A 19524-nucleotide genomic window follows, 5' to 3' on the forward strand; every position below is an offset into this window, starting at 1 on the left:
TCTTAAATACAGAGAACAGACTGAGAGGGATTGGGAGGATGGGGGAGAGGGGAAAAATGGGTGATGGGCATTGAGGAGGGTGCTTGTTGGGATGAGCACTGGGTGTTGTATGTAAGCCAATTTGACAGTAAATTATATAAAAATAATAACAAGTAAGTCCTGGGGATGTAATGTACAGCATGATGGCTATAGTTAATACTGTATGGTATATTTGAAAGTTGCTAAGAGAATAGGCCTTAGAAGATCACATCACCAGAGAAAAAGAATTATAACTATATGTGCTGATGGATGTTAACTGGACTTCCTGTGGTGATCATTTTGCAATATATATATGTATATTGCACACATATATAGGCATACCTTGTTTTGTTGTGCTTTGCTTTATTGTACTTTGCAGATATTTCATTTTTACAAATGAAGATTTGTGGCAATCCTGTATCAAGGAAGTCTATTGGTGCCATTTTTTCAAACAGCATTTACTCACTTTGGGTCTCTATGTCACATTTTGGTAATTCTCACAATATTTAAATTTTTTTCATTATTATTGTATTTGTTATGCTGATCTATAATCACTGATCTTTGATGTTACTATTGTAATTGTTTTGTGGTGCCACAAACCACACCTATGTAAGAACGTGGACTTAATCGATAAAAGTGTGTGTGTGTTCTAACTGCTCCACCAACTGGCCATTCCCCTCTCTCTCCCTCTCCTTAGGCCTCTCTATTTCTGGATACACACCAATATTGAAATTTGGCCAATCAATAACCCTACAATGGCCACTAAGTGTTCAAGTGATGGGAAGAGTTGCACATCTCTCACTTTAAATCAAAAGCTAGACATGATTAAGCTTAGTGAGGAAGACAAGTCAAAAGCTGAGACAGGCTGAAAGTTAGGCCTCTTGCTCCAAACAGCCATGTTATGAATATAAAAGAAAAGTTCTTGAAGGAAATTAAAAGGCACCTGGCAGTCTTAGTCAGTTAAGCATCCGACTCTTGATTTCAGCTCAGGTCACAATCTCAGGGTTGTGAGATCGAGCCCTGCATTGGGCTCTGTGCTGGACATGGAGACTGCTTAAGATTCTCTTTCCCTCTCCCTCTGCCCCTCCCCAACACTCGCTCTTGCTCTCTCTCTCTCTCTCTCTCTCTCTCTCTCTCAAAAAGTGCTAACCCAGTGAACACATGAATAATAAGAAAGTAAAACACCTTATTGCTGATATGGAGAAGATCTGAATGATCTAGATAGAAGATCCTATCAGCCACCACGTTCCCTTAAGCCAAAGCCTAATCCAGACCAAGGCCCTAACTGTCTTCAATTCTGGGAAGACTGAGAGAGGTAAGGAAGCTGCAGAAGAAAGATTGGAAACTACCAGAGGTTAGATCATAAAGCTTAAGAAAGCTTATGCCTTCTGCATAACATTAAAGTGCAGCAAGTGCTGATATAGAAGCTGCAGCAAGTTATCCAAAAGACCTAGATTATTAATGAAGGTGGCTATGTGAAACAAATTTTCAATGTAGATGGAACAGCCAGCTATTGGAAGAAGACGCCTTCTAGGTCTTTCATAGCTAGAGAGAAGTCAATGACTGCCTTCAAAGCTCCAAAGGACAATCTGACTGTCTTGTTAGGGGCTACTGCAGCTGGTGACTTTAAGTTGAAGCCAGTGCTCATTGAGCATTCTGAAAATCCTAGGGCCCTGAAGAATTATGCTAAATCTACTCTTGTCTGTGTTCTCTAAATGTAACAACAAAGCCTGGTTGACAGCACATCTGTTTACAACATGGTTGACTGAATATTTTAAGCCCACTGATGAGACCTACTTCCCAGAAAAAAAAGATTCCTTTCAATATATTACTGCTTATTGACAATGTATATGCTAACCTAAGAGCTCTGATGGAGATGTACAATAAGATGAATGTGGTTTTCATGACTACTAACACAACATCCATTATGCAGCACATGGGTCAAGGAGTAACTTCTTATGATTTAGGAAAATACATTTCATTAGGCTATGGCTGCCATAGACAGTGATTCCTCTGATGGAAATGGGCAAAGTTAGTTGAAAACATTCTGGAAAGGATTCACCATTCTAGGTGATTAAGAACATTCATGATTCATGGGAAGAGGTCAAAGTATCAGCATTACCAGGAGTTTGGAAGAAGTTGATTACAACCCCCGTGGATGACTTTGAGGGGTTCAAGACTTCAGTGGAGGAAGTCACTGCAGATGTGGTGGAAATAGCAAGAGAACTAAAATTAAAAGTAGAACCTGAAGATGAGGCTGAATTGTTGCAATCTCATGATAAAAACTGAATGGATGAGGAGTTGCTTCTGACGGGTGAACAAAGAAAGTGGTGTCTTGAGAAGGAAACTACTCCTGGTGAAGATGCTGTGGAGATTGTTGAAATGACAACAAAGGATTTAGAATATTACATGAACTTAGTTGATAAAGCAGTGGCAGGGTTTGAGAGGATTGACTCCAATTTTGAAAGAAGTTCTACTGGGGGCAAAATGCTATCAAACAGCATCACTTGCTACAGAGAAGTCACTCATGAAAGGAAGAGTCATTCAATGTGGCAAGCTTCATTGTTGTCTTGTGTTAAGAAATTGTCACAGGCACCCCAGCCTTCTACAACCACCAACCAAATCAGTCAATAGCCATCAAAATCAAGGCAAGACCCTCCACCAGCAAAAAGATTATGATTTGCTGAAAGTTCAGATGATGGTTAGCATTTTTAAGCAATAAAGTATCTTTTAATTAAGGTATGTACATTGTTTTTTAAACATAATGCTATTGTACACTTAATAGACTATAGTACAGTGTAAACATAACTTTTGTATGTACAGGGAAACCAAAAAATTCATTTGACTCATTTGATTGTAATGCCTGTTTATTGTGGTGGTCTGCATCCAAACCCTCAAATCTCCAAGGTATGCCTATATATAAACAGAATCATTTTGTTGTACCCCTGAAAACTAATACAGTGTTACATGTCAGTTATGTCTCAATTTCAAAAAAAGAAAAAATACCACATTGTATACCTTAAATATATACAACTTTTATTTGCAAAAATAATAGACTGGAAGAAAACAATTTTATAAATTAAAAAACAATTTTTAATGTGTATTTATTTTTGAAAGGCAAAGAGAGACAGAGCATGAGTGGGGGAGGGGCAGAGAGAGAGGGAGACACAATCTGAAGCGGGCTCCAGGCTCTGGGCTGTCAGCACATAGCCCAACGCGGGCTCAAAGCCATGAACTGTGAGATAATGACCTGAGCCGAAGTCAGATGCTTAACCAACTGAGCCACCCAGGCACCCCTGGAATAAGACAATTTTAAAATATCAAAATGCTCTGGGGATTGAAATGAGGGAGAAGTCCCACCCACTTAAGAGCATTAGAAAATGCGACATGGAGAGAGCACAGTGGCTGGGACTTGCAAGAGAGGAAGGAAGGAGCAGACAGACTGAGGTGTGGGCTCTCCTGACAGCAGACAGCTGGGGCAGCACCACAGAGGAGGAAACAGGGATTTTTCAGTGAACACTAGGAGGATGAAAAGAAACTTGGGAATATATACACGGAAGCTTGAAGTCCCAGGCTGGAAAAGTTTACACTTATTACAAAGGCATTAATGATTTTCTTGTAAGGGCATAGTATTATTAAAAATATGGTTGAGCCTTGAACAACACAGGGTTCAGGAGGACCCACCCCTGCTCAGTCGAAAATTTGCATATAATTTTGACTCCCCCAAAACTTTACTAATGGGCTACTGTTGACCAGAAGCCTTACCGATAACATAACACCTATTTTGTATGTCATATTATTATATAATGTATTATTACAATAAAGTAAGCTAGAGAAAAGAAAACATTAAGAAAGTTGTAAGGAAGAGAAAATACATTCACAATACTGTAAAGAATCTGCATATAGGCAGAGCGACTGCCAGTCCTGCAGATCTGTCTCTTGCTTCAACAGTGTTTAGACATAACAGACCCAGGGATGCCCCTTCTTCCACCCTCCACCCGCCCTCCAACCTCTTTTCCAGTCACAACCTCCAGAACCATCTTCTCACCACCTTCTGGCTCCAGGAGTAGCTAGGACCAGTTTTTGAGCTTAGCTCCTTCCTTATTGCCAATCAACCATGAGCTCCTGGATTTGTCAGAATGATTCCATTAAGGTGGAGGCCGCCTTCAACTGCCTGGCCAACATTCATCTGCAGGGCTCCAACACCTACATCTCTCTGAGCTTCTATTCCAACCTCAACCATGTGGCTCTGGAGGGCTGAGAGTCTCTTGAAGATACAAAATCAGCATGGCAGCCATGCCCTTTTTCAGGATGTGCAGAAGCCCTGTCAAGATGAGTAGGGTAAAATCCTGGATGCCATGGTCTTGGAAAAGAATCCGAAGCAGGCCCTTCTGGATCTGCATGTTCTGGGTTCTGCCCACACAAATCCCCATCTCTGTGACTTCCTGGAGAACCACTTCCTAGATGAAGAAGTGAAACCCATCAAAAAGTTGGATGACCACCTGAGTCACTTCTGCAGGCTGGCTGGCCCCCAAAGCTGGGCTACCCCCAGAAGACAGGCACTACCCACCAAAGGGTAACACTCTTCTGGACTCTTCCACCCTACATTTAGTTTGCCCAGTTTTGAACTTGAAAAAAATGGAATCATGCAGTTTGCATTCTTTTGTATATAGCTTCTTTTACTCAGCATTGTTTGTGAGATTCTTCTCTATTTTGCATGAGTCATAAAACATTCTTATTGCCATATATGGATTACACTGGGAGAACACCACAATTCATTTATCCATCCCATTCATTTATTTCAAATAGTGCTGCTATAAACATTCTAGCACATGCCTTTTAGTAGACACAGGTATGTATTTTTGTCAGGTGTATATGTGGGAATAAACACATATGTTCAGCTTTAGGAGATGCTGAGAGGTTACATTTTAAGGCACTTCATTAATGATAGAAGTCAAATCAAAGTGATTAAAAATAGAGAGATCGGTTGGGGTGCCTGGGTGGCTCAGTCTAAGTGTCCGACTTCAGCTTACGGTTTGTGAGCTCAAGCCCCACATTGGGCTCTGAGCTGGCAGTGCAGAGTCTGCTTGGGATTCTCTCTCTCCCTCTCTTTCTGCTCCTCTCCTGTTTGCACTTTCTCTATCAAAATAAATAAATAAACTTTTTAAAAAATAGGGAGATCAGTCATTTGACTTTTCTGATCATTCAGATTAAAATTAACAAATACATAGTGGTCCTAGCAAGAAGAAGAATGGGAGAAATGGTGAATTTTTTAGGATTTTTTTTTAGTTTATTTATCTTGAGAAAGAGAGAGTGTGTGTGTGCTTGCTAATGGGGGAGGGGCAGAGAGAGAGAGAATCCCAAGCAGGCTGCACACTGTCAATGTGTGGGGCCCTTGGGGCTCAATCCCACGAACATCATGACCTGAGCCAAACCCAAGAGCCAGATGCTTAATTGCCTACCTGACTGAGCCACCCAGGTGCCTCCCCTAGGATTTCTTTATTGGGGAAGAGGCAGCAGTCAGAGATGTCTTTGAGGTGATGCCTTTAGTTGAAAAAAAAGTTCAAGAGGAACAATGATCTGTGGAGAGCAGATGAGGTGGAATTTGAATGAGTTAAGGCTGAGATGAGTGCACTATCACATATGCACATTTGGAGTTTCTACTTTATGGCGCTTTATGACATAATTTTGGAATATTTTGTCAAGAACAATGATCACGGCAATCCCTATCAAAATAACACCAGAATTCTTCACAGAGCTAGAACAAATAATCCTAAAATTTGTATGGAACCAGAAAAGACCCCAAATAGCCAAAGCAATCTTGAAAAATAAAACCAAAGCTGGAGGCATCACAATCCCGGACTTTAAACTGTATTACAAAGCTGAAATTATCAGCATGTATGGTACTGGCACAAAAACAGACACCCAGATCAATGGAACAGAAGAAAGAACCCAGAAATGGACCCACAAACACATGGCCAACTAATCTTTGATAAAGCAGGAAAGAATATCCAATGGAATAAAGACAGTTTCTTCAGCAAGTGGTGCTGGGAAAACTGGACAGCGACATGCAGAAAAATGAACTTGGACCACTTTCTTACATAAACTCAAAATGGATGAAAGACCTAAACATAAGACAGGAAACCATCAAAATCCTTGAGGAGAAAGCAGGCAAAAACCTCTTTGATCTTGGCCGCAGCAACTTCTTACTCAACCCGTCTCTGGAGGCAAGGGAAACAAAAGCAAAAATGAACTACTGGGACCTCATCAAAATAAAAAGCTTCTGCACAGCGAAGGAAACAATCAGCAAAACTAAAAGGCAACCGACAGAATGGGAGAAGATATTTGCAAGCGACATATCAGATAAAGGGTTAGTATCCAAAATCTATAAAGAACTTATCAAACTCAATACCCGAAAAACAAACAATCCAGTGAAGAAGTGGGCAAAAGACATGAATAGACACTTCCCCAAAGAAGATATCCAGATGACCAACTGACACAAAAAATGCTCAACATCACTCATCATCAGGGAAATACAAATCAAAACCACAATGAGATACCACCTCACACCTGTCAGAATGGCTAGCATTAACAACTCAGGCAACAACAGATGTTGGCGAGGATGTGGAGAAAGAGGATCTCTTTTGTACTGCTGGTGGGAATACAAACTGGTGCGGCCACTCTGGAAACCAGTATGGAGGTTCCTCAAAAAACTAAAAATAGAACTACCCTATGACCCAGCAATTGCACTACTAGGTATTTATCCAGTGGATACAGGTGTACTGTTTCGAAGGGGCACGTGCACCCCAATGTTTATAGCAGCGCTATCGACAATAGGCAAAGTATGGAAAGAGCCCAACTGTCCATCAACAGATGAATGGATAAAAACGATGTAGTATATGTACCTACGATGGAGCATTACTCAGCAATCAAAAAGAATGAAATCTTGCCATTTGCAACTACATGGATGGAACTAGAGGGTATTAATGCTAAGCAAAATTAGAGAAAGACAAATATCATATGACTTCACTTGTATGAGGACTTTAAGAGACAAAACAGATGAACACAAGGGAAGGGAAGCAAAAATAATATAAAAACAGAGAAGGGGACAAAACGTAAGAGACTCTTAAATATAGAGAACAAACAGAGGGTTACTGGAGGGGTTGTGGGAAGGGGGATGGGCTAAATGGGTAAGGGGCCTTAAGAAATCTGCTCCTAAAATCATTGTTGCAGTATATGCTAACTAACTTGGATATAAATTTTAAAAAAATAAATTATATTTAAAAAAAAAGAACAATGATCACAGAAGCAGCTGGTGTGGATAAAATCATTGAAATAGACAATGAAGAGAACTACCTAAAGGGCAGTGAGGTCAAGGACTGACAGGTACACACCACTGGATTTGGCCTCAGGAGTCTTTGGTGACCTTCCAGGTAACAGTGTCTGTAGAGCAGAGCATTTGGCTGGAGGAAAAGCAAGGATAGCAGGGAGAAGACAGGGAGAGCTACAGGATGAGGGTCATTAGGAGGGCAGGACTTGGGGAGGGATATTTATTTATTTATTTATTTATTTATTTTTGCAGGAGAAGGGACATTTTTCCAAAAGACATAGTGATTCAGTATGATTTGTGATTTGTGACTCTCGGGATGCATGTTTCTTTTGAATAACATCATTCAGAGTTTTGTAACATTTTAAAAGGGTGGTCCCATTGACGTCTATTACAAGGTTTATAATACAAAACTAGAGCTATAGTTTAATGCAAACTTAATGATTGGGGAAAGTTTTCACATCTAATTCCCATTTTTAGTATCTCTAGTTCTTGATCTACAAAGTCTTTGTAGATTAATAAAATACTGGCTCCAACTGATCACAAGCCATCTGTTTAATAACCCACCCCATAATTTTCCTAAGAAAGAAATTACACTGAGGACAGGTGGATGCATCCTATCCAGCAAGTTAAAATGCTGCATTTTAACTTGGAGCATTAAAATGGAGCATTAAAATGCTCCAGGAACAGGCTTGGAGTAGGATTTTAGATTTTCCCAAAGAAGCAGGACCAAAGACGAGAAGGAAAGACCAAAGACGAGACCACATACACAGAAGAGAAAGCTTTTCCACGGACTCTGTGCCAACAGCCGGATAAGGAGAGAATGCAGATGAATGACTTTTCATCCTGAAATGACTCATTTGACACAATTATCCAGAACTCAACCAAGAACCCAGAAGGAAGGAAGCAAACAAATAAACAAAATGGCTTTCAAGCCTCCAAAACAGAGGCTGCTCAATGTATGTTTTAAGGCTCTGCTGTTTCGAAGAACATACTCTGGTCCTCTAATAAAGCATTTTTACTCTTGAAGATCCTATTCCAACAAGAAGGAATAACTGGTTTGGGGGGCCACGAAAAAATAATTAAAAGCTGTCAATTAAATATTGCTTTATTTTCTATCTTTTGGGCCTTTTGAATCACACAGTTGCTTATCTGTTTGGGTTACCAAAGAGCTCAGAAACAAATTTGTAGCCCGCTTCTAACAAAATGTGCATTTTTGAGAGCACTAGCTTCATCCCAATCTTATTTCTCTTACCCTTGCTTTTTCTTCTTCTGACTGCTTAATTTATTTGTAATTTATTATATTTATTATATTTAAGATGCTGTATTACCTTTATGAAATGAGTTTGTGGGTGTTTAAAGAAAAATGCCAGCGGCACCTATGTGGGTCAGTTAAGCATCTGACTCTTTTTTTTTCTTCTTCTTCTTTTTTTTTATTTTTTATTTTTTTTTATTATTTTTTATTTTTTTTATATGAAATTTATTGACAAATTGGTTTCCATACAACACCCAGTGCTCATCTCAAAAGGTGCCCTCCTCAATACCCATCACCCACCCTCTCCTCCCTCCCACCCCCCATCAACCCCCAGTTTGTTCTCAGTTTTCAACAGTCTCTTATGCTTTGGCTCTCTCGCACTCTAACCTCTTTTTTTTTTTTCCTTCCCCTCCCCCATGGGTTCCTGTTTAAGTTTCTCAGGATCCACATAAGAGTGAAACCATATGGTATCTGTCTTTCTCTGTATGGCTTATTTCACTTAGCATCACACTCTCCAGTTCCATCCACGTTGCTACAAAAGGCCATATTTCATTTTTTCTCATTGCCACGTAATATTCCATTGTGTATATAAACCACAATTTCTTTATCCATTCATCAGTTGATGGACATTTAGGCTCTTTCCATAATTTGGCTATTGTTGAGAGTGCTGCTATGAACATTGGGGTACAAGTGGCCCTATGCATCAGTACTCCTGTATCCCTTGGATAAATTCCTAGCAGTGCTATTGCTGGGTCATAGGGTAGGTCTATTTTTAATTTTCTGAGGAACCTCCACACTGCTTTCCAGAGCGGCTGCACCAATTTGCATTCCCACCAACAGTGCAAGAGGGTTCCCGTTTCTCCACATCCTCTCCAGCATCTATAGTCTCCTGATTTGTTCATTTTGGCCACTCTGACTGGCGTGAGGTGATACCTGAGTGTGGTTTTGATTTGTATTTCCCTGATAAGGAGCGACGCTGAACATCTTTTCATGTGCCTGTTGGCCATCCGGATGTCTTCTTTAGAGAAGTGTCTATTCATGTTTTTTGCCCATTTCTTCACTGGGTTATTTGTTTTTCGGGTGTGGAGTTTGGTGAGCTCTTTATAGATTTTAGATACTAGCCCTTTGTCTGATATGTCCTTTGCGAATATCTTTTCCCATTCCGTTGGTTGCCTTTTAGTTTTGTTGGTTGTTTCCTTTGCTGTGCAGAAGCTTTTTATCTTCATAAGGTCCCAGTAATTCACTTTTGCTTTTAATTCCCTTGCCTTTGGGGATGTGTCGAGTAAGAGATTGCTACGGCTGAGGTCAGAGAGGTCTTTTCCTGCTTTCTCCTGTAAGGTTTTGATGGTTTCCTGTCTCACATTTAGGTCCTTTATCCATTTTGAGTTTATTTTTGTGAATGGTGTGAGAAAGTGGTCTAGTTTTAACCTTCTGCATGTTGCTGTCCAGTTCTCCCAGCACCATTTGTTAAAAAGGCTGTCTTTTTTCCATTGGATGTTCTTTCCTGCTTTGTCAAAGATGAGTTGGCCATACGTTTGTGGGTCTAGTTCTGGGGTTTCTATTCTATTCCATTGGTCTCTGTGTCTGTTTTTGTGCCAAGCATCTGACTCTTAACTTCAGTTTATGTCATAATCTCATGGTTCATGGGATTGAGCCCTGAGTAAGGCTCTGTGCTGACAGCATGCAGCCTGTTTGTGATTCTCTCTCTCTCTCTGTCCCTCCCCTGCTCGTGCTCTCTCTCTCAAAATAAACATTTTTGAAAAAGGAAAAATACCAATACATAATAAATAACAAATAGAGACTAAAACACATGGGCCACACGACAGCTAGGAGAAATGACTGGGAAAAATTAATGTAGGAAAGAGGAAAGAAAACCATTGTTTAAAAAAACACAGATGCATGAACTCAAAAAGCTCGCTGAATATTTTGGGACTATTTACACTTAAGGACATCTTGTCATACATCTCAGGATCCTCTGAGGGAATCTTTGTGTCACATCCCAAAATAGTTATTCATTTTCACAGTGATGACTGAGTCATCATGAAGGGGGGATAAATTAAATACAGGGAATTCTGCTTATGAAGGCAGAAAAGCATAGATTCCATTTTTAAATAAATATTTTTTTTGTAAAAGAGTAAGATTTTCTGAATTGCCATCATTAGATAACATCAGAAAAGTTAAGTTTTTTGTAATAGGATTTTTGAGTTTGTTAATCTCCGGAGAGTTCTATATATAGCATATGTATCAGTATAGAGAATTGCTTCATGAGGGAAAAGTCTGACCTGTGACTGTACCAATCTAAAAAATGCTATTCTTCAGAACATGCCTGAACAAAGCAAAGAGAAAACAAACCATCTGTTAAGTCACCATCTGCCTTAAGAAAGCAGGTCAACATTAACCATGTATTAAGTTCATTTGAAGGGAAAAAGAAGTTTGGTTTCTGTCCCCAAGATAACTGTGGAGTTGATATTAGGTTGTATAATGAAATACAGTTTTTTCAGCTTTATTGAGGTATAATTGACAAATAAAATTATAAGATATTGATTTTATTTTAACAATTGGTTATTGTGTTTATTTATTTTTAATTTATTTATAATTAACATACAGTATTATGTTAATTTCAGGTGTACAACATAACGATTCAACAATTCTATACATTACTCACTGCTTACCATTAGTGTAGTCACCATCTGTTACCAAGCAGCAGTATTACAACATTTTTGGCTATATTCCCTATTCAGTACTTTTCATCTCAGTGACTTCTCTGTTTTGTAACTGGAAGTTTGTACTTCCTAATCCCTTTTATCTACTTCATCCATCCATCCATCCCCCTTCCCTGTGGCAATGAACCAGTTTGCTTTAGTCATTCATCCATTCATTCATTCATTCATTCTCTCTATATTTAACAGTCTTGGGTTTTTGTTTGTCTCTTTGTTTCTTTGTTCATTTATTTTGTTTTTTAGATTCTACATGTAAATGAAATCATATGGCATTTGTCTTTCTCTGATTTGTTTCACTTAGCATTATAGCTTCTGGGTCCATCTATGTTGTTGCAAATGGCAAGATCTCATTTTTTTACTTTAAGTTTTATTTGAATTCCATTTTTAGTTAACATACAGTGTTATATTAATTTCAGGTGTATGTAGTAATATAACACTTACATACATCGTCTGGTGTTCATCACGACAAGTGCCCTCCTTAATCCCCATCACCTATTTCACCCATCCTCCCACGCACCTCCCCTCTAGTAACCACTAGTTTGTTCTCTATACTTAAGAATCTGTTTGGGGCACCTGGGTGGCTCAGTCGGTTGAGCATCCGACTTCAGCTCAGGTCATGATCTCACACTCCATGAGTTCGAGCCCTGCGTTGGGCTCTGTGCTGTCAGCTCAGAGCCTGGAGCCTGCTTCAGATTCTGTGTCTCCCTCTCTCTCTGTCCCTCCTCTGCTCATGTTCTGTCTCTCTCTGTCTCAAAAATAAATAATAAAAACATTAAAAAAAAAGAATCTGTTTCTTGATTTTCCTATTCCTCTCTCTTTTTTTGTAAAATCTCATTCATTTTGTAATTGTAAAATTGTAAGATATTTAAAGTGTACATTGTGATGATTTGATATACATATACACATACATTGTGAAAGGACTCCTCCCTTCTAGTTAATTAATACATCCATCATCTCACATATTTATATATACATATAAATATGTGTGTATTTTTTAGTAAGAACATTTAGTTTCTACTCTCTTAGCAAATGTCAATTATATATTATAGTGTTAACAACTATAGTCACTATATTATACATTAGACCCTCAGACCTTATTCATTTTATAGCTAAAAGTTTATACCCTTTTACCAACCTCTTCCTATTTCCCCCACCTACCCCCTGCCCCCCCACCCGTGGCAACCACTATTCTACTCTCTGCTTTAATGAGTTTGACTTTTTTTTTTTAAGATCCTTTATCTGAGTGAAACCATGCAGTGTTTGTCTTTCTCTAACTTATTTCACTTAGCATTATGCTCTCAAGGTCTATTTGTTACAAATGTCAGGATTTCCTTCTTTCTCATGACTGAATAATATTACATTGTGTGGACATATACATATACGTACTATATCTTTTTTATCCATTTATCCATTGACAGACACTTAGTTGCTTCCATATCCTGGCTATTGTGAATAATGAACATGGGAGTGCATATATCTCTTCTATAGCCTATTTTCATTTTCTTTGGGTAAATACCCAGAAGTGGATATTTATTGATCAATGATTCAATTTTTAATTTATTTGAGGAACCTCCATATTGTTTCCCATGGTGGCTGTACCAACTTACACTCCCACCAACAAAGCATGAGCGTTTGCTTTCCTCCACATCCTTGTCAACATTTGTTATCTTTTTTCCTTTTGATAAACAGCTATTCCAACAGGTATGAGGTGGGGTGCCTGGCTGGCTCAGTCAGTCAGGAGAGCAAGAGACTCCTGATGGAGTCATGAGTTCAAGCCCCACGTAGGGCCTAGAACTTACTTAAAAAAAAAAAAATGAACAGGTGTGAGGTGATATTTCACTACTGTGGTCACCAAGTTGTTATACATTAGATCCTCATTCTGATTTGCATTGCCCTGATGATTAGCGGTGTTGAGCACCTATTCATGTACCTACTGGCCATGGGCATGTCTTCTTTAGAAAACTGTCTATTCAGTTCCTCTGCCTGTCTTTAAATTGGATTGTTTGGGTTTTTTGCTATTGAGTTATGTGAGTTTTTAAAATATATTTTGGATATAACCCCTTATCAGATATATGATTTGTAAATATTTCAACTATACTATAGGTTGCCTTTTCATTTTGTTGAGGCTTCTTTTGCTGTGCAGAAGCTTTTTAGTTTGATATAGTATCACTTGTTCACAATTTTTTTTAACCTTCCAGGAAATAATATATTGCAGGGATTTCTCCATCCCTAGAAAACAAGACACATTGCATCCTCTCCTCACTGGATTTTGCTCTGTTTTGAATCAGGAGGACATGAGCTGTGAGGAGAAGTTGTACTTTGGCCTGAATGAATACAGTAAGTCTCTACAGTGGGGAATCACAAGTCCACTTTTGAGATGTGATGAGACTTTTGAAAAAATGGTGAACACACTCTTGGAAAGGTAAGTAAGGACCTTCAACTTTTACTTTAGCCATACTTGTGTATCTAAAATAGCCGAAAGTCTCTTATGTCACTGTCACAGGAAGTTTGGTGGAGCACCGGCTGTGCAGATCCCATGCAAAGGCAGAATAAAAATAACATCACCTAAGATGACCTTTTACTCACATAGGTTTTCTGTGATCATCCAAGACTAACAAAGGAAACTAGCGACCCAAAGTGGGACTTATCGTGCTCCACTTTTCATGCTCTGAGTCATCTCCCAAGCATGTGACTACCAGGGGATTAGATGGGCAGAGGGATTTACTAATTAAAGACCAGTTCCTCTGAGGTGTGGCCTCCCCCACCGTATACCCTACACTTTTTCATTTTCCCCTCTTTCCTCCTCCATTCACACAGGCAAGTACCCTTAGATGACTCAGTAAAAACTGAACTTTACTATGAGAGTGGGAGTATAGACTGGAGAAAATTAGGAGCAATTAGATCATTGAAGTGAGTTCAGTTCCAAGGGTGTCTCCTTCAGTCCCTGACCTTGGGAGTTAAAGATCATTACTTTTCTGTCTCTTCTGCTTTCTTTTTATTCCCCAAGTCCAGGTCAAACTCCAGAAGAGTAAAATTTTTCCTATTTTTTTCTCTCTGATTTTGGATCATAGACTTGAAGCATCACAGAGGCATTAGAATTTACATAACCTAATACACAGCCCTCCCTGCCGTCCGCTGCAATAGTCTGTCTGACCTTCCAGTGATGGGGGCAGTTGGACTCTTTTTGATGAGGCACATTCTAATTTTTAGTAGCTTTCATTCTTCAAACTGGCCCCAGTTGATCATAAGCCACCTATTTAACAACCTGCCCTATAACTTTGCTAAGAAAAAAGAAAGATTAAAAATGAGGACAGGGAGATACATCCTATCCAGAGAGTTATTATACTGTGTCAAGAAAAGGAACAGCCTTGGAGTAGGATTTTATGTTTTTGCAGCTGTGGGATTTAAGAAGACTTAACCGACTCTGTGACATTAATCCTTCCACAGCACATGTGATCTTACTTTCCAGAATCATCCCATGAGTCTCCCTTTTAAGTGTTTCCCACCCACTGGCTTCATCTACCAGCTTGGAACGTACCCTCTGTTCTGGTAACATCATTCAGAGTCAATCCTGTCAACTTCTCTTACAACCTTGGTAATACTTACAAAACAACAATTACAGTTCAGTGCAAACATAACAGCTTGTGAAGACTATTCACTTCTAAATTCATACTTCTTTCAGAGTATGAGATCTAAATGCCTATAGATCAAAGTTACCATGTATTCTAACTTTGGCTTTCCTACCTGGCCCATCAAAAAACAATTAAGCTTTAAACATGGATCTTGTGTGCTCACTTCTTCCAACCCAGTCACTCAAACTAATACTAGCTATAGTTTATTGAGTGTTTGAAGAACTTGCCCAGCATTGAGTAAACTGAAGGATTTCTTCACTTTTCCCCAATCTACCAAATCCTTGCAATGTAAGGAAATGTTGTCAGAGACCGGAATGAATCCAGACACAGCTCTGTCCCTGACCAGTTGCATGATCTTGGGCAAGTAGCCAGGTTTCTCTCATCCTTTTAACTCATCCTCCTTCTGGTAGAAAGGGAACTGGTCAAAACCAGGCCATCCACGGTCCTCTCCAGCTCTAAAGCTCTTCAAAACCACACTATTCATTTGATGACCCTAATTGGTATTTGACCCTGGGTTTTTCTGTGCACGCCTGGCAGACCACTTGTCTTACTTTAAATAGAATTATAACGTGGAACAAAGGCAAACCACCCCATGGCCTACCCAGCTGCATGTGCTGCCAGCTGGCGACCAGAAAGCAAGTTCACAGGCTCATCCTCATTTCGCCAGCACCTTCTTTCTTGACCAGCACCTCTTCATGCCTGCAAGAGGGTCCTCTTTGTCCATTTGTACTTAACTGCCAGCAGGCCTGGCTTTCTGAGGAGTAACACACAAATGAGAGATTTATTTTCTGCCTGCTCTGTAATTGTAAAAAGTTCCAATTTGAACAAAGTGACCCTCTTACTTGGCAGTCCAGGCAGGGTGGGGTGGGGTACCAATGGGTATTGGGATGATTCAAAGACACCCCTATTTGCCAGGCTCCCTTGACTAAGCAGTGCTCAGGTGATAGGAGGCTTCACCACTAGGGGATGCTATTTCCCCACTCAGCTCCAAGTTTTCTCCAGCACCAAGGTACACTTTATGGGAAGATGCAGTTGTCTTCTTTATTGGAAGATAAACTGTCTGTGGAGTGGCTACCCTGAAATTAGTAATTATTAGTAATAATTATTATTTGTATTTCTGATATTTTTCAAACATGTCTCAATTTTCTTTACTGTAGTCAAGTATCAGAGAAATAAGCTGACAATACCACCATGCTAACTCAGTGCCACCAAGAGGTTAGGATCCAGGAATGATCCATTATGACTGTGTCAACAATTAACCTGACAAGACCAGTGCTTCTCAAAATTTAATGTGTATATAAACTACCTGGGGATCTTGTCAGGATGTGAGTTCTGATTCAGATATCTGGGGTGGGGGAATTTGGCATTTCTAACAAACTCCCAGGTGATACTGCCACTGGATGCTGCTGCTGGTCCATAGACCACACTCAGGGAAGCTAGGGGTTGCTAGACCATCCCGAAGCCTCTTTAGCTTGCTGTGCCTATCCCAACAGGTTCTGATTCACAGGCGTTGAAAGCTCAGCTTTTCCTTCTAGTGATGTGGGTTCCAAGGTCATGCTAGAGCTCAAGCCTTCCATTGACCAGTAACCCCTTCCCACCATGCTTAGCCTATATTTCTCCCACAAAGACCTTGCTGTCTCAGCTGGTCCTGCTGCCTGAGTGCAAGCTCCCTGTGTTCTGTTGAAGGTACCCCAGGCTACACAGCATGGTCGTCCGCTGCTACCTTCTCATCCAGCAGTACTCAGAGGCTCTGATGGCCCTCACCACCATGGCGTCACTCCGAGACCACAGCACACCAGAAACACTCAGCATTATGGATGACCTCATCAGCTCCCCAGGAAAAACCAGAAGTGGGCGGGGACACATGCTCATTATCAGGGTGCCCTCTGTGCAGCTGGCGATGTTAGCCAAGGAGCGGCTGCAGGAGGTGCGCGACAAGCTGGGGCTGCAGTACCGCTTTGAGATCATCCTTGGGAACCCTGCCTCTGAACTCAGTGTTGCAACTCACTTTGTGGCACGATTAAAGGTCAGCAATGGTCAGACATCTCTCCTTTGAAATACCATTTTTTTCTGTTTTCTACAAATCCCACATAGGTGGCTCAGAGGCCTGAGTTTAATAGAGTTTTGCACATGTGTTGGTTTGATCTTCATGACAATGTTAAGACTAAACAAAGGGACATGTTCACTTCCCAAATTGGGAAGCCAGTTTATTAAGATTCTGTCAAGCCTCCTTTTTATCATGTGCATGCAGTTGGTCTTCCATGCTCTCCAACTGCAGGTGCAAAAATGAGATGACCCAATTTGACCCCATGTTTATTGACCTTGTTCAAGATGCATCTAGCACACGGCCATCTGTTTTCTCAGAAAAAAAAGGTAAGTTGTTCTCTCAGACCTCTGTGGGTACCATCAATTCACTAATTCTTTTCTGTCTACCTAGCCTGTCATCTCAGGTCTAGAGTCGGTAAAGTATTTTGTTTTATCTTTAGTACTCATATAGAGCTATTCCCCACCCTCTTGCATGTGGATTCTTCAACAGTTTGTTGTTTCATTGAACTTGCTTTGACGCAGCCCTGAGGCTTGCTGGTCTGACTTCTCTAAGCCTACTACAGAGGGCTTAGTGCATGAGCACGGCCCCCTCCCCTCGCATGGCAGCGGGACTGACTACTTCTCCTAAACCCTCCTGTTAGGCATGGAGAGGGTGGGCCAGAATTCCTAAATCAACTAACCTAACTCCCTCCTTTATGCCCTGCTCAGGTTTTTCTGGGGGCCTTTATAATCCAATGTGCTCTAGCTATTAGGAAGCATTTAATAAAACAACTGCATATCTATCTACGTATGACACCAAGCTAAGTGTACTGTATGTCTGAGTTAGACCAGCATGGTATGTGTACCCTGCACACTAAAACCCGAGCTAAGTCGGGTTAAGAAAAATCCAGTTTGGCACAAATTTGATGAAAAGAAAGCACATAGTCTTGGGGAATTTTCATTTTCATCCTGGGCTTCAGTTTCTCATCTGCAAAATGAGAGAGTTGGATTGTATGATCTCCAGGAGCTCTAATTTGAAGATATTATTTCGTGTTCATAAAGCATTTTGTGGCGCACCTGGATGGCTCACTTGGTTGAGTGTCTGACTCTTGATTTATGCTCAAGTCTTGATCCCAGGGTCATGGGATCGAGCCCCACATCAGGCTCTGTGCTGAGCATGGAGACTGCTTGGAATTCTCTCTCTTTCTCTGTCTCTCTCCTTCTACCCCTCTCCTGCTCTTGTGCATGCTCTCTCTCTCTAAAAAAATTAATTAATTAAAATTGAAATTAAAAAAATAAAGCATTTTGCAAATGTAAACCTTTTATTATATTCTATTAGTTAACCTAAATTGAATAATCCAAAATGCAAACAAAATATCTTGTATTAGCTTGATAAGCAACTAGAACAAATAAATCTAAAAATAGAAACCCTTTATTTAACGGAAATTATAACAAAATTTATATTTCATATGTTGATATAATGTTCACAACGTTTTTAATATTTATTTTTGAGGGACAGACTGAAACAGAGCATGAGTGGGGGAGGAGCAGAGCGAGAAGCAGGGACACAGAATCCGAAGCAGGTTCCAGGGTCTCTGAGCTGTCAGCACAGGGGCTTGAACTCATGAGCTGTGAGATCATGACCTAAGCCTGATGTGGGGCTCGAACCCACAGACCAGGAGATCATGACCTGAGCCAAAGTTGGACGCTTAACCAACTGAACCATCCAGGCACCCCAGTGTTCACAATTTTATTTTATTTTTTATTTTTTTAATATTTATTTATTTTTGAGAGAGAGAAAGAGAGATGGGGAGGGGTAGAGAGAGAGGGAGACACAGAATCCAAAGTAGGCTCCAGGCTCTGAGCTGTCAACACAGAGCCTGATGCGGGGCTTGAACTCACGAACCGTGAGATCATGACCTGAGCCAAAGTTGGTCACCTGAGCCACCCAGGCACCCCTAGTGTTCACAATTTTAAGTGATGATTATAGACCATATAACTATGGAATTTCTAGGATGGATAACAAATGAGAGTCCTGAACTCTTCTTACAGTATAATTCATTGAGACATATGTCTTGAGACAATTTGAATGATACTAATGATTGGAAAATCTGGAAAGGCAAATAATCAGTGCCACTGTGTGAAGCCTCACAAACCTATTGCAGGGAGATGGTTGAAAAGGATGTGAGGCTGCAGAATCTTCTCTGGGCCTCCATGACACTGATCAAGTATAGCTATTTATAGTCTAGGTCATTTGTTCAGTCTTCAGAAATGCCAATTACTAAGTCAGTATACATCAGCAGGTCCTAAATAATTCGCCCCTCTGGGTCATAGTTTGAAAACCACAATCAAGACCTCAGGTTCCTTTTCTTTTCTTTTCTTTTCTTTTCTTTTCTTTTCTTTTCTTTTCCTTCCCTTCCCTTCCCTTCCCTTCCCTTCCCTTCCCTTCCCTTCCCTTCCCTTCCCTATTTCCTTAAGTAATCTCTATGCCCAATGTAGGGCTTGAACTCACAACCCCAATGTCAAGAGGCCTAACTGGCTGCTAGC

General features: G+C 40.2%; 1 protein-coding gene across 9 annotated transcripts in view; it reads left to right on the top strand.

Annotated features, from left to right (window-relative positions):
- The window catches only part of GREB1L (GREB1 like retinoic acid receptor coactivator), a 287573-nt gene that overhangs the window by 238271 nt on the left and 29778 nt on the right, over window positions 1-19524 (top strand). For all 9 annotated transcript variants that reach the window (XM_047827102.1, XM_047827101.1, XM_047827106.1 and 6 more), the window contains 2 exons: window positions 13609-13742; window positions 16639-16978. In XM_047827102.1, the coding sequence (XP_047683058.1) occupies window positions 13609-13742; window positions 16639-16978 (474 nt within the window). The remainder of the gene's footprint in view (window positions 1-13608; window positions 13743-16638; window positions 16979-19524) is intronic.

Source organism: Prionailurus viverrinus, chromosome D3 (genome assembly GCF_022837055.1).
Source record: "Prionailurus viverrinus isolate Anna chromosome D3, UM_Priviv_1.0, whole genome shotgun sequence".
Taxonomy (NCBI): Eukaryota; Metazoa; Chordata; class Mammalia; order Carnivora; family Felidae; genus Prionailurus; species Prionailurus viverrinus.